The sequence below is a fragment of the Anas platyrhynchos genome, chromosome 8, assembly GCF_047663525.1.
Source record: "Anas platyrhynchos isolate ZD024472 breed Pekin duck chromosome 8, IASCAAS_PekinDuck_T2T, whole genome shotgun sequence".
Classification (NCBI taxonomy): Eukaryota; Metazoa; Chordata; class Aves; order Anseriformes; family Anatidae; genus Anas; species Anas platyrhynchos.
In genome coordinates this window covers 38,291,502-38,306,577 of record NC_092594.1, presented here as the reverse complement: position 1 = coordinate 38,306,577, position 15,076 = coordinate 38,291,502, and the positions used below count along the sequence as shown (strand labels likewise).

Below are 15,076 nucleotides of genomic sequence, written 5' to 3'. Positions count from 1 at the left end.
GGCCGTTCTGCTGGCTCTAGTGCTCGTCCAGGGACCTCTGGGATCCAGCAGCTTGGGGCAGAAATCTCACAGCCAGGCTTCCTTCATCTGCTTGGGCAGGTTTGTTTCTGTGGCCTGAAACAAAGCAAGAAGCTCGTAGTGCTGGCAAACCTACTGGTGAAGACAGCTAGCCACGCTGGGCTGTGGTGCTGTGACCGTGGATGGAAGCAGTGCCCCTCTTGCAAAAACCCATTCCCTCTTTACTGGGAATGAAACTACTTCTCCAGTTTTAAGCCCAGTTTGTGCTTTGTTTGAAAAAAGTGTAGTTACAGCTTCAGCAACAGCAGAATAAAAGGTGATGAACACCACGGGATGCCTTCTCTGCTTCTAGCCCCAAAGCTCAGGGGGTGAGGCACCAGGAGCTGGCACCTCTGGGTGTCCGTGGCTCTGTTTCTGACTTGCCATGTGGCTGTGGGCCTCGTGGTAAACCTCTGCCGCACTCTGTGCTGTGTCTGATGAGGCCCCAGCAGGGCTGGAGCCCCGCTATCTTTGTCGAAAATCACTCGCAGGGTTTTGATAAATCCTGGGGCTTGAAAGGACTTTGATCTTAAAGACTGGAGTCCAATAATACAAAAAAGAAAGACATTTCACGAGGGGAATGGGCTTCTACTAGGTAGGGTTTGTTTGTTTTGAAAATAAATTAGATTATTTTAAAAGGATGGCAATTCTGTATGTAAAAGCTGCTGTTGGTCTTCAGAAGAAAGACATGTAGGCTTGTAAAACAGTAACTGGCAATTAAAAAATAGGAATTTAAAGTTTGCATTAGCGATCAGTGTCACTAACGTTAAACTGGTAGCAGCAAGGTTGGCAAAGAGAAAAAGAAGGAAAGAAGACTTTTATGCTGCAGTAAACATACATAAGTGTATATAACATGATTCAGGTTCTCACCGCTCCAGCTGGAAAACCTCAGTCCGGGGGATGATAAATTAGCTTGTTTATTCCTACCCTGCTGTTGGTTAGTGTAATGAAGCAGAAGTCCATTGTGTGTGCTCATTGGGTAGTGATGGCTCTGCGCAGAAGGGGGTAATTGAGTAGAAAAGCAGAATGCTCCTGGTGCATGGGAGAAGTTAACACCACATGAGGTCAGTAGGATTCAAGCTTTAATCAATGTGGACACAATGCAATTGAGATTTTGTAAAGGGCTTGTTTATAGTGCGAGAGCAAGGGTCAGTAGTTAATTTGAAATGCTGTAGGTGCTCGAGAGGAGAAGGTACAAAATATATATCATAGAGGTGCGTGCACGTGGGGGAGAGGAGTGGATGTTGCTCTTGCGAGGGGGCTGAACGCCTTGTTTGCATGAATGAGGAGGAGGAATTTGAGAGTTTATTGCAGGAACTTTTAAAAGATCTACTTAATTTACTGAAACTAGTAATTTGAGTGATGGTGACTCAAAAAAATAGGCATATGTAATATTGTAAAGTTCACAAAGCCTCGAGCTCGTTTATCTCATAGTAAATCTGTTTAAATTTTTTCTACTTATAGAGCTAAGTCCAAATACAGGTTTTTTTCCTCTCTGAGGACTGGTTCCTGAAGTAAGCCCACTTACAGTCAGTATCTTATTTTCTCCTTTTCATCCCAGAAGCAAGCAGGGCAGGTGGCTGCTCACACACAGGGTGGTGGAGGATTGCTGCGGGGACGGGGCTGGCCGGAGCCCAGAGGAAGAATCCCATCGCTGTGCTGGAGAGGTTACGTGGTGACTGTCCTAACCCCACTCAAAGTTTGAGCTGGGGCTTTGAGAACTAAACAAAAAACGAGTTCTGCAGCACATCAGTGCTGTTTGTTGACATCAGCTGTGATGTCCCTGATCCCAAGAGCAGACAAATGGGTCGTTTGTGTTCCCCCATCGTGCCCGAGGCGTGCCCTGGCTGGGTGTCATTCCGCTGCTCTGAGCTCTGACAAGGAGCCTGCGGGCTGCAGGACTGCCGGAGGTGTGGTGCTGCTTCAGGCTTTTTCCAGCCTTCGCTTGGGCCACGAATGGAGCTGGAGTTGGGAAAGTTTTCTGTTTCATTTGCCCATCCCGCATGCCAGCACCAGCCAGCCTGAGAGAGACAGGGTGAAATTTGGCTTGTGGAACAAAGGTGTGAAAGGGCGTTCATGAAAAAGTGGCATCCATTTGGAGAAAGGGCTTCATTTTTTTCTGTCTCTCTTAAAGACCTCATGGCTTTAACATTTCCTCTTGGAAATCTGAAGGAGAAATGTCACGATCCCACGCTCGACAGCTCCTTAAGGGCTCCTTGCCACCAAAAGCCCCCCTCTGCTGCCGTGTGCTCTCAGCATCCTCACCCCACCGCCCACAAACCCGGGGCCCTGCAGCTCTCCGAGCACAGCTGGGCTACAGCTGCTGATGCTCCCTGCTGGGACGTGCAGGGATGTCTGTAGGGTGAGAGCCAGGGCCGAGCACCGAGCTGCCACCCCTGCAGCTGCTCCCCACCATCCCCAAATACCTGCGTTGTACTCCTGGCTGCTCACCCACGGTCCCAGTGCCGTGCCAGGCTTTGGCAGAGTGGCAGCGCCTTGCTGGTCTGAGCTTTTTGCTTACAGAAACACCGTAAAAGCTGCTTTGAGGAGTAAATGTGGCTATTTGATAGAGGGTGAGGACTGGGGATGTGAAGAGGAGAGAGCAAGGAACGTAGCAACTGGAAATGTGAAGTGGAAGGTGCACTCGTGACTGGTGTCACTGGTGTGACTGGAGGCTGGGCTGGAGACCTCCTGGGCTCTCTCCCACCTGGGACAACACAGAATGGCTCGGGTTGGAAGGGATGTAAATTTTCCTTGGGACTAGACGGTTTTTGTTCCTCAGCATCAAGCAGGATGCCTCTCATTGAAGGGATTCATCTTTAAGGTGCCGGCCAAGGAAGCACGGTTCTGTAACACACAGCGTTGGCTATTGTTTAAAAATGTACGCTAACAGAATTGAAGATTTTGTTGTTAACTAATCGTGCTTATGTTGGCCGGGGAGCGGACATTTGCTTGCCTTTTTAAGCAGCCGAGCCGGGAGGGTTAAGTCTGAAGTTCAGACTTTTGCCAAAAAAAATCCCAACCTCGCTCTGTTTGTCTCATTTAATTGGCCGCAGTGCTCCGCTCATCTCAAACTGAATTAAAACTTTCCGTTCTGAGATTTCCGACAGCCGGATCTGGGAGGGTGGTGGTGACCGAGATCCACCCCTGGGGCTCAGGAGCACAGGGCACCTGTGCAGGACACGCCGGGGGCCCACGGGTCCCTGTCCCTTCAGGGACATCGCTGCTGCCCCATTCCCGGGGTGTTTGGGACGGGGTGCCCCGTTCCTTCAGCCAGCACTGCGGTACTTCTCCCAGGAACACGGGGGTGGAAGCAGTGCTGGCGAGCCCGGAGGTGCCCCAGCTGTGCAATGAGTCCTTCTCGCTGTTTGCCTCAGCTCTCACGCTGTTTAGTCTATGGGAAGTGAAAGAATTTTGATTCCAGTTGAGATGGAGGAGGAAAACCCTCGGTGTCTGGCAATCAGCATGGTGAGCAGTGCTGAGAAAACAAATCCTCGAGTCCTTTTCTGAATCAGCTCCTAGGATCTTGGACTTCTCTGACCGCTGCTGTCCGTGGATACAAAGCATGCTGAGATGTTTCCTGCAGCTCCTCTTCTTTGGATTTGTTTTGTAACCTCGATGCCTTTTACCTTTCAGTCAAATCGCGGCTCCTGATTCACGTGAGGCTGAGTAGTTCTGGATCATTCAGAGCTGAAAGCAATTCCACTTCGGATTTCCACCTGCCCCCTCCAGTCCAGCATTACTTATCTCTGTTCCTTAGCTCGTTCCTTTAACTGCTGCCCTTTCCTCTGGGCACAGCTTGAGAAATTTCATATGCTCGAGCCCACGTATGCATGGTACGTAATAGAAAAGAGAGAAAAGCCTCGCTGGAAATTGTGAGCACTTCTTCAGTGGTGTGGCTGGCTCATCAGACGCCCTCCTGGGATGTAGCAGGGGCTGGCCCTGGCTTTGGGTGCTCGGTGGTGCCCTTGGGGTGCCCGTGGCGAGCGAGGGGTCTGGGTGGGCTGCGGCAGGAGGAGGGGAAGGGGCTGCCTGCTGCCCTGCCAGCAGCACGGGCAGGCTGTCCCAGCTGGCTGCGGCAGCCTTTAGGACAAAGGTGTTTGTAACATGCGTGCAAACAAGCTTCAAAGCCGGGAAATGCTACTCGCTGCCCAAACCAGCATGAAAAGCAGCGAGCTACAAAAGGCAGGCTGCTCCGAGCTGCTGGCTGCGTTTTCATGTACGTGCTCACCCGGGTGTTTGGGGAGGATTGGGTGAGGATGCCTCTGCCGGGCTGAGGAGGGTTTGGTGGGGACAGTCCCGGCTGCGCCCCGCGGGCATGTGCGTGCTGGCTCCATGGAGATCCGTGCCTCTGCCCTGAAAGCCTCTGCAGCCAGTAATTGTGTCTGTGAGCTCGTCCCCCGAAGCTTTTTCTCTTGAGCATTGGGAAGGCATCCACGGGCAGCACGGCTCCTCCGAGCTGTGCCAAAAGCCCCGTCCTCGCCTGCTCCTGCAGCACACCCCAGCGCTCCCTGCCGCGTTACTGCTCCTCCGAGCGAGCAGGTTGGGGACAGGGGCTGAGGCTCCTCCACTCCATTATGCAAAGGCTGCTATTTAATTATTTACAGGCAGATATATATCACCGAATGCGTAAAACTGAACCCTCTAGCAGCCCACAGCCAGAATGGTTGAAAGCAGCCTGCTTGGCACCAGCGTGTAGCTGAAATCCCTTGATGCTAGCTTTGTTTTGCATAGCACTTTGTAATGCTGTTAGTTGACTTGGCTGCAGCTTCACAAAGCATTTTTTTTCCACTTGGTTCAACACTCGCTCGAATTTAATGGGAACGGGGCCAAACAAGTAATGCAAGCCAAGTGCCGACGTTTGTTTGGTGTGCAGTTCCTGACAAGGAATATATATAGCGATTGTCTCCTGCTCCTCCGAGCTGTAGCTTTGGCAGAGGGGCTGTGGGTGTCAGCACGCCAAGGCTTTAAAATCATAATCAGTCAGCGATGAAAACGTGTATTTATGGCTGTAACGAGCTGCATCAAAGCAGGAACCGTGAGCCTTCCCTGCAGGAGGAACAACGGCCCCTAATTCAGGGATGCCTACTCCTACATCACACAAAGATCTTTCGGAGTTTCAAAAGCTCTGAGAGCGCCCAGCCTGCATATGAGCTTTATTTCCCAACAATATTCCTAACAGGCACGTGGGGCTGCAGTTTTAGCCGCTGGCACCAGGCTCTGCATCGAGAAACGATATAAGAACGTGGCAGCGTGAGTGGCATGTTTAATGTGCCCGTGGTACATCGCGGGAGCATCCTGTAACTGTTTTTTTTTTTTTTTTTGAGTCCTCGATATTTTTTTCTGCTTCTTTCTGGCATATCAAGCTCTTTTTTGGAGCTGCCGTAACCTACCAGCTCTCGGTGGCTCCCAGGGGACCACAGAGCCTTCAAAATGCTCCGAAAGGCAGCAGTGCTGCGGATCCGTGATGCGCCTGGGCTGGGGGTTATTCTGTTATCCTACATGCTCCCTCTTTCAGTTCACAGGATAGGAACGTCTCAGTGCTTCTCATCTGCATTAGAACATTTTAACATTATTAAATTTGTCCTAAACTTTTTAATTGCGCACTGTTTTCATTAAAAAAAAAAAAAAGGTGGGGGTTGTTTTCCTTAATAACTGTCATTCCACAAGAAAGTGGCGTTATGTAACTTTAATTTTTCCAAATTCCTGTGAAAACAGAAGTAAGTAAAACTTTAATAGCTCGTAAAGAAAGATTTAACCTTTTCCTTCTGCTTTCCCAAACCTGTGAAGCTGGAAGAAATTAATTAAAGCACGTCCAGCGGTACTTGCAGATTGCACTTCAGAAATCAGACAGTTCTGGTTTAATCACGGCAAACCATACCGGGTGTTTCAAAAGTCCTGAGCTGGCTGTTGTGCAGAACAGTGCTCTTTTTTGTGACGGAAAGGGAGCAGGTCCATAAGGGACAGGAGAATTGTCACCTGGCTACTTTCTGCCCCTCGGCTCCCCGACCCGTGGGCACCCCCAGGTCACACCGGCTCCGTTAGAGCTCCCAGTCCTCGATGTGTGCAGGCAGCATTAAAATATTCATGTCCCTAATGATGGCAGAAATGAGGCAGAGCTGCTTTCACCAGAGGGCTTTGCAGGGCAGAACTGTGAGATAAATAAATACTTCTGAGTTTAAAAGCTTCTTCTTTCTTTTAGAGAGATTTGCATGTTGCATCCCCAGTTCTGCTTCAGTGTTTCTGACTGTTCCCCCATGGATGTAAAGCCAGAGCAGGACAATCCCCAATAGTTTTAATTTGCTGACCTGGGATGTTTTACATCCCTGCTATAATGCCAACGGGTGTCTCGTGCCCATGCATTCAGCTCAGTTCTCTGATCACGCCTTGACTCGGTAAAGAAAAACGCAGCATTGTTCAGTTTGGTGGTGCTGGGAGCTGTTTGCTTCCTTGGCGTTCTCCAGAAGACGCATTATCCTCGGACTGTCACCCTTCCAGGAAGAGCTTTGATTCAACAGGGAGCGAAGCCTTCCTGCTGGGGAGTTGTTTGGCTACGTGTGGGTCAGATCACTGCAGTCTGGGATGAGGTTTCGGATGGGTTCGTGTCTGGGTTTGTGATATGGCGATGGGCTTTGCACAGGGGTTGGCTGGAGTGAGCCAGCTGGAAGGGTGCGTGCCCAGAGAGAAGTGCCAGTAACTTCCAGTCTGCTGCTGGTGTAACTGAGGAGTCAGAGCCTGAGCCGGCGGGTTCCTGCTGCTTCAGCTAATTCTCATTTGATCCCACTACAAAGTCAGTAATACAGCTGTAGACGTAATAAACTTAATTACTTAACTATGGGATCACGGAGCTGTGAAGGAGCATCATTTGATGCATTTGTTTTGAATTGCCTTCAAACAGCTGAATGGGGAGCTGAGTACTTTGGTGGGGAACCCACTACGTGCAACATCTAAAGACTCTAAAAATGTGGTTCTCTTTCATTTACAGCTCCCAGCCCCACGACAGCTGTCCCTTACATGTCAGTGAAGTGCATTGATGTAAGGAAAAACCACCACAAAACCAAGTGGCTGATGCCCTGGGGACCCAACCACTGTGAGAAGCTCAAAGACTTCGACGAAGCAGTGAGCAGGCAGATCGAGGCCAACGACATCGTGTTTGCCGTGCACATCCCTCTCCCCAGCAAGGAGATGAGCCCCTGGTTCCAGTTCATGCTTTTCATCATGCAGCTGGACATCGCCTTCAAGATGGACAACGACCTGAGTAAGTCGCTCTGCCCTTTTTTACATGCTGGCTGTGGGCTGTTCTTTTTCCCAGTGTCTGTTTTCATCCACCTGCTTTTATCCAGCACCACATGCTAACTGGTGACGTGCCCGCACGCAGCAACCTGCCCCAAGGCTGGGGGTGAGGAACGAGGCATTGCAACGTGGGCGTCTCCAGGGAAAGCTGCTTGCGCTGCGTTAGCGGGTGGCTAAGCAAATGGTGAACAGGTTCCGTGCTAAAGTACGCGGAATATCAGGACCTGCACTGGCCTAAATCCAGCAGGTTGCTTTCACAGCATGCGCTCCTGGGTTTCGGAAAGTTTTCCAAAGTATCTCAAGTTGCTGAGCACGCAGCAATGGTTTGCAGTAGGTAATACCATTGAACTCTTAAAAGCTGAAAGGGACCTGTCCCACTTCTGAGCATCAACATCCTGCTCCTTGCACAGGCTCTGCACACGTGCAGCTGCTTGGTGAGTTGAATCCTGCATCCTCCATGGGGTAAGTTTGCCTCTGGCTGGAGGAGTTTGGCCTCCGAGGAGGTGCTGGAGGCACTGCGGTGACCTGCTGGAGGCGGTGGCAGCGGGGACACCCCTGCAGAGGCTGCTCACCTGCTGCTGTGCCACCTCGCTGGACTCTAGTTCCCCTGCCTCAGTCTGTGTGGAGGTGGTGAAAAGCAGTCTCAGGACATAATTTTAAATGTTCTTTGTATCTCTGCCCCAAAACTCCTTTGTACAGATAGTTCAACTGGTTGGTTGTTTCCCAGTGCTGTAGATTTTAAGCCATGGTGTCTTGCTCCATGTTCACCAAGCACTTTTTGTACGGTCAGTTTCTAAACTGTGAGCTGAAGTAGTCAGTAAATGAAGTCATCCATCCACACGCTTACATGAGGCTTTGCCATAATTATAATTTTAATTTCTTCTGCAATTTGAGTTTGCTCACTGGCAAACTGCAGTAGCTGCCCTGCCTTCCATCACATGCTGAGGTACGGGCTTGCTGGGCAGATGGAAAACACTTCTTGGCCTTGAAAGGACAGAGTTCAAATTAAATGCCAGAACTGTACGGGTACAGGAACCGTGGAAGAAGCTGTCTTACTGGGATTCAACCTCAGTACCTGAAGAAGATGAAATACGCAAAAACCCCTACAAAAGCCTGCGAGATGAAGTCAGGAGCAGCAAGGGCAGGCTGCTCTGCCCCTCGCTGAAAGAACAACTGTAGGCGTGTTTGCACATTGTGAAGTGTTTTGGAAAATCCCTCTCTCTAACAGCCATAACCTAACAACAAATAAACAATTTACTTCTCAAACTGGTCCAACCCGGGGCTTTGGCAGCTCTCTGCCTGCTGCCGTCTGCCTCTTCGCAGGCCTGGCTCGAGTGCCCGCAGGGAGCAAAGCGTCTGCGGCTCCCTCACCGCCCTGCCTGGTCAAAGGGGCCTGCTCCTCCCCAGCTGTGTGCTGTGTCGTCATCGAGGGAAGCTAAAAACGAGGTCTTCTAAAGCTTGCGTGCATGTTCTTAACCCTGTAATTATCTAACATATGGAGAGCGGCTCTGTAACTTCACCAAGGCCTCGGCTCCTTGGCTCCACCAGGCCGCTGCGCCTGGAGAGGCTCTTGGGGTGCCAAACTGCAACTCAAATTTTCTTGGAGATGAAAAAAAAAAACACCAGAAAACTCATCTTTTGCCACCCTCTGGTGATGAGCTGGACCAGCTCTGCAGTCCGGGGTGGCTGCTGGTGTTCCTGGTTTGTAAGAAGTGCTGGGAGCCGTGGCATGCAATGCTTTGTTTTCAGTGAGCGTTTGGCACATCTTCAGGGTTTTCTTTCATTGACTGAGGAAAGCTTAAAAACGCTGTTTTCCTACACTTTATGCCAAGCTGAAGTCAGATGTAAATTAAGTGTGAAATCTAAGCAACCAGTGAGTAACACACTTCTTGCTTGCTAAATTGTGTCGTAATAAATTAAAAAAAAAGGTAGCAAGAAAGTTGTTAGCCTAAAATAATTACGTATGCGTGTCTGTATCTTCCTGCTAACTCTGCGTTAGTTTTACGAGCTTCGTTTATCACACAATGGGAATAATCTCCCAAAGCAGGTGAGGTCACCTTATTTCTTCTCTCAAAGCAGTGTTGGGAAGGTGCCTGCCCATAGGGGACACCTGTGTGCTCTGCGCACCCCGGGAGCAGCTGGGGGAACCCAGGCTCCATCACCCACTGGGAAGGGATTTCCCTGCAGTGGGGTGTACTGGGGGGCACCCAAAACGCCCTTCAGAGGAGCTGCTCTGCTGCATTCGACTGCTTGGGACCTAGCTCAGCTGTCAAACAGCTGAATTTTATTTCCCTCATGTTTATCCCTCGTGCAGAGCTGCCAGCGACTCGGACTTGATCTCGCCTCCAAGTTGTCTTTGTCCTTTCCCAACGCGCTGTGCATTCAGTCATTGAAAAGCAGACCCTCTCCAGAAGAGGGGGAGGAGGCACAAAGACAAACTAGCCGTGCTGCCTGCTCCTCCATCACGAAAGCTGTGGCGGGGGGGTTCCGTGCTGCCCCCATGGGCAGAGGGGCTGTGGGTTAGGGTTAGGGTGAGCACGGAGCTGCGGGAGGGGCAGGGTGTGGGGTGACACCGTGCCGGCTGCCAGCAGCTGGGGCTCGGCCACCAGCTCACATACAGGCTGCTTGTGCAAGTTGGAGTCTTTCTCTCTTACCCTGCAATTAGATCTCATTCCCATCATTGGAACCAGCAGGCATTTCCAGGGGAGGGATGGGGGGACTGGAGGGTCCCCCGGGTCCCCTGTGCCTTCCCAGCACCGCAGTCCCCTGCCAGCACTCCTCCTGGCCGTGCCGAGCTGTACCTCCTGCACCTCCATCCCTCGCCGAGCAGGGCCCTGCCGCAGGCACGCAGGCACCGCAGAGCTGCTGCCCTGCCCCGCTGTCACCTCGGGGAAAAATAAACATGAAATGGTTTAATAGCGGTTTGGCATCGCTGAGCCGAGCCGTCCCTCAGGAGTACCGGGTATGGGGTATCAGATAATGCTGCCTTTATTTATTGGAGGGCGTAGCAGCACGGAGGGGCCTCTGCGAGTTTTCTGTTTAAAAAAACATGCTTTCCTCTCTTTTTCTAGCTAGTGAACTTAAAATATTAATACGTCAGGGGCTTCTTGCTGCTTTGCTGTTGGGAAGAAATGGCGTACAGCTGCGTGCTCCTGTTCAGAGTCATGAAATTTGTGTCTCTTTGGAGGTTTTTGTAACTTCAGAGAGCCAACGAAGCACAGAGGCATATTGTAAGTAATTCTAACACCTCTGTTTGCTAGCACACGCTTCTTCCCAGATAGCCGTATTAGCATGCAGCTGGCACGGAGCCATCCCCAAAACAACTTCCCTATTTTTAGACTATTGTTGTGTGAGTGAAGATCCCCTGTGCGAGTAACACGCTGTAAAGTGAATCATGGAAAAGATCTTGGGTACTGAATAGTCAGCAGCAAAATACTAGGGGAAAAAGGGGTGGGGAGGGTGGAGGGGCTGAGAGCACGAGAGGCACCGAGCAGCCCTGGAGCCCTTCCTGCAGCTTCTGTAGCCCTGTGCCTGGGGCGTCATTGAGAAATCTGGGTTGTGAGCACCACCAAGATCATCTCTGACTGTGCATGGTCATCCGTGGGACATGCAGCTAGCTAAACAAACGTGTCTTTTTTATTTATTTTTTTTTATTAAGATAAACCTGTGACACCAGTGAGATTGTCGCTCTGTACCGGAGCTGCTGGTATCAGGGATAGTTGCACAGCCCTTATCTCCGAGGTCTGCCAGGTTTGCTGAGGCATTGCTCTGCTGCAGGACAGCTCCATCTCTCGGCGCTGGGTCAGACAGATTCCTATCTCTGGGTTTGTACCTTTTGTCGTCAGGAAATTCTGGAGAATCTTGTTCAGCGTGCACGGAGGAACTGAGTAATGACTTTCCCTGAGTACGGTAGCATCTGAACAGTGCAGGTAGATGCCAGCTTCTCCTCTTCCTTCCTCCCTTGTATTTTTTCTCTTCTGCTGCAGCTCAGCCTTGAATAATTGCAGCACTCTGCTCTCTGTCCCTGCTCTTCTGAACTCAGCCTGCATTTGCTGCTTCTTTATAGAAAGGAAATTAGGAAGCTGTTTGCTTATCTCTTGGCTTCAGCTGGTGCCATCGACCTGAGACCCCATTAGGATTTGGCTGCTCTAATGCTTCCTGGTCCCCAGACACCCGCGTTCCCCCGCAGGGCCGTGTCCCTCCTGCCCCCAGCTGGCCACAGGCTGCTTCATCGGGGTCCCAGCGCTGGGGACAAGGAGCCTGAGCTGCCAGAAGAGTGCTCAGAGGGCACCGAGGTGTCCCACAGGGAGGGCATCCCCTCACAGCAAGGAGAAAACCATCTTTGTGCAGCTCGTGCGGGTGCTGCGTGACTTCCCCCCGCTGCTGATTTTGATCTCTGGCAGCGCGCCGTTCCCAGGGCACGGCTGAGTGTCTGGGGAAAAAGAAAAAAAAATTAAAAAAAAGAAGAAAGCAGAAGTAAAAACCAACTTGATTGTCAGTCTCCTGCCTCCTGCGCCTTCCTCCCATGCACTGTTTTGACAGTAAACAGCACGGCTCTGAAACACCTCTCCTTTATCTCAAAGGTGTCAGCTGCTGCCTGTCTGCGGGCAGGAGGAGGCACGGGGCGCAGTGCTGGGAGAGGGCAGGCACCCCCACCTGGTCTGTACAGCCCTCGGTTTTGGTATTAATTAGCACCAAACCTTCTTTAGATTCATCTCCTGCCAAACAGCGTGTCGCCGTCCTTGCTCGTCCCCCCTCCGCAGATTTACGTATCCGGAGTCGATGGCCCTGCGGGGCCTGATGGCTCTGCCCTAATGGGAGAGGTTCCCCCGATGCGGAGCGGGATGGAAATTGGAAGGGGGTTTGTAACGCGTTGCTTTGAAGAGGCAGGCTGGTGTGTATTTTCTGCCGTCTGGTTTTCATCCTCAATGGCAGCGGCAGCGTTTGGATTACCGAGATGAAATAATGAAAGCTGTTTTCCTTGGATTTACTCCCAAGCATTCCAGTTGGTTTTATGGCTTCTGAAATGAAGTTTGTCGTCCTTTTTAATTGGGCCAAGTTTAACCTTATGTTCCCATTTAGCTGGTTTTGCTGGTCTCCTAAAGAGCGGATCTGAGCCTGTTTGGTGGAAACCCAGCGACCTGCGGGGAGGAACCCGCTATCGACCTGCCGGCACGGATCACGGGTGCGCGCAAAAACGCTCGGACAAATCCCGTTGAGTCCACATGAAGGCAGAACAGAGCCACCTCCAAACGCTGTATAAATAGCAGGTCTGAACCACAGATGCCATCCACGCCCCTTCCCATCCGTTCGGATGAGTGTGCCACCGCATATCCCCCACGCAAATAGGGCCGAAGGAGATGGCTGAGACGTGGGACACGCGGCGCCCCAAAGGTTCCCGCTCGCTCGCAGACACCAAGCAGCCCCCTTCAGAGCTACAAGGACCAGATAGTTTTTGGCGTGGCGCAGCTCTCTGTGCCGAACTTCAAAGCTCACCGAGCGCCGACGTTTTTCCTCGCAGCCCCTTCCCGTGCGTGGGGTGCGGCCCCGAGAGCCGGCAGCCCCTTTTCCACGCAGCCCCCGGTGCAGAGCCGTGGGCAGTGACATTTTGCACGCCTCCACGTCTCCCCTGCCCAGGATGCAGGTGGTGATGCCCTGCTGGGAGGTGTGTGTGTGTCAGCTTGCCCGCGGAGGCGTCGCTGACCCCGTGCCAGCAGGCGTGCTGTGCCACCGCACCCTGCGCGGGACCCGCCGGCACCTCGGCACCGGCACAGGGAGCGAGGCACGGAGCTGGCACGGCCCTCGGCAGCTCTCCGAGGGGCTGGTGGCCGAGGGAAGCAGGCGAGGCCGCAGCGTGAGCATGCTGCAGAGCGCGTGCCTCTGGCGGAGCCTCGCCTTGGAGCTGTGCCTGGTAATTGGGGAGGATTTCACATCTGGCGGAGCTGGTGCGGGCTTGCCGTGGGTTTTTAAGCTGTGTTTGTGTGTTGCTGCTTGGCAGGCTCGGGCTGTAACTCTTTCAGTCTCACGAGCTGGCTTAGGGGAGCTCAATAAGACTGCTCCAGCCCTGTTGCCTCCTTGCAGCAGCGACCTCCTGGCTGCACCCTAGCGAGAGCGTGTTTAAAGGCAGGTACACCCCGTGCTCATGCTGTGAACGGGCCCAGGAGAGGATGGGTCGGCTGTTCCCACGTGAACACGAACAGCAGTGCTCTGAGGAGCTGAAAACACTGAAATACATGCTGGAGCTGCAGGTTTTCCATGCGACATTTCCATCCCTGCTGCCCCACGGTTCAGGGTGGAATTGCTGGCCCATTGCAGCACCCAAAGCCCAGGAATCATCCACCTCACCTCTCCTAATCCGTGCTTTGCCCCTCAAGTTTTTCCTCCAGCTATGGGAGAGTATGAAACTGCTGAGCCAAGCTCGGTGTGGCTGCCCTACCTGGGTGCCTCCGTTCCGTGTGTGCTTGCTGGCCTGCAAGTTGGTGCAGCCGTGCGGGTGGAAAGCAGCCAGTGCCGGGAGGTGCAGGGGGAGGACCCCAAAGCCCTGCTGTAGAATTGCTTAGGTTAAACAATACATGTAGGAGACATCGGTTCCTTCATGTGGAGTTGCTTATCAGGACTTCCTTTTTTTCCAGCAGGGTCAACTTCAATTTTTCTTTTTCTTTTTTTTTTAAAAAAAAGTAGTGTTTTCCTATCCCTCTGGGAACACTGCTTTATCTTTTAGGAGCACTTCTGGGCAGTTCTGCAGCAATTTGTGCTTTTGGTGATGCATTTTGACCCTCCAGTAGTGTCACTGTGCCCCCTTCCCCGGGATCTCTGTGATCCTTTTTGTTTCTTCCATTTAAAATCTCTCTGCTAGAAACCCCCTGTGTTAAGGGGCTTATTCTAGACCTCTTTATTCGGGGTGTTGGGCCTTAATGTTTATGGACGATGAGCCAGAAGAGTCCTGAGGTTACACTGATAGGCGACTAAAGTCACCACGTCTGAACAACCAAAGTGTACCATTAGGTGCATAGATCTTTATACATCTAACCACATGCAGTATATACTGTTGTATAGTTCTTTTTTGGGGTGGTTTGCTGTAAATCAAAGCTATTTTAGTGTCAATATAAGGTAAATCCTGCGCTGCAATGTCGCTGCTTCCCGAAGCAGAAGGACCTACAGCTGCGTACCCTCACATTACCTGCAGAAAGTGTGGGTAACAGCCCGGCTGCTTGCTCCTCTGCCAACCCACAGTGAAGTCTGATGGACTCTTTTGGTCAACTGTCTGCGTCTGCAACTGTCTCTGCTCCAGTTTTATGCGAATTATTGTTCCTAATGCTGTATGAATAAGTAATGCTCTTTGCCCACAACCATCGGTGTCTAACGAGCTCCGTGTTTCCTTCCTCTTGCAGAAGAAAACGCAGAAATCACCCTGGATGTGTCGTTAGCGTATCGCGATAACATGTTTGATGAATGGGAAGAAATAGCACACGCGATAGAGATCAGGAAGCTGAAATGCACCTTTGGCTCTCCAAAAGTAAGGTGTTCTGATGATGCTGGGGGTGGGCTGGGGTGGGAGTGTGATGGGAGTTGTTCTCTTCCTTTCCTTTGTGGTGCTTTGTAGGATTGTTCAGTTATATTTTTCAGGCTTGTCACCTTTCTCTTGGCTTAAAATCTTTGAAAATCTAATTGAAAATCTGATGAGCTCCACATGCAGCTTGGCTCCCTTTGTGGCACAAGAGAAAGG

The 15,076-nt window shown here is 51.5% G+C and overlaps 1 protein-coding gene across 3 annotated transcripts in view; it reads left to right on the top strand.

Annotated features, from left to right (window-relative positions):
* Window positions 1-15,076, top strand: part of WLS (Wnt ligand secretion mediator) — a 36,905-nt gene that overhangs the window by 12,656 nt on the left and 9,173 nt on the right. For all 3 annotated transcript variants that reach the window (XM_038182941.2, XM_072042098.1, XM_038182942.2), the window contains 2 exons: window positions 7,043-7,315; window positions 14,742-14,866. In XM_038182941.2, the coding sequence (XP_038038869.2) occupies window positions 7,043-7,315; window positions 14,742-14,866 (398 nt within the window). The remainder of the gene's footprint in view (window positions 1-7,042; window positions 7,316-14,741; window positions 14,867-15,076) is intronic.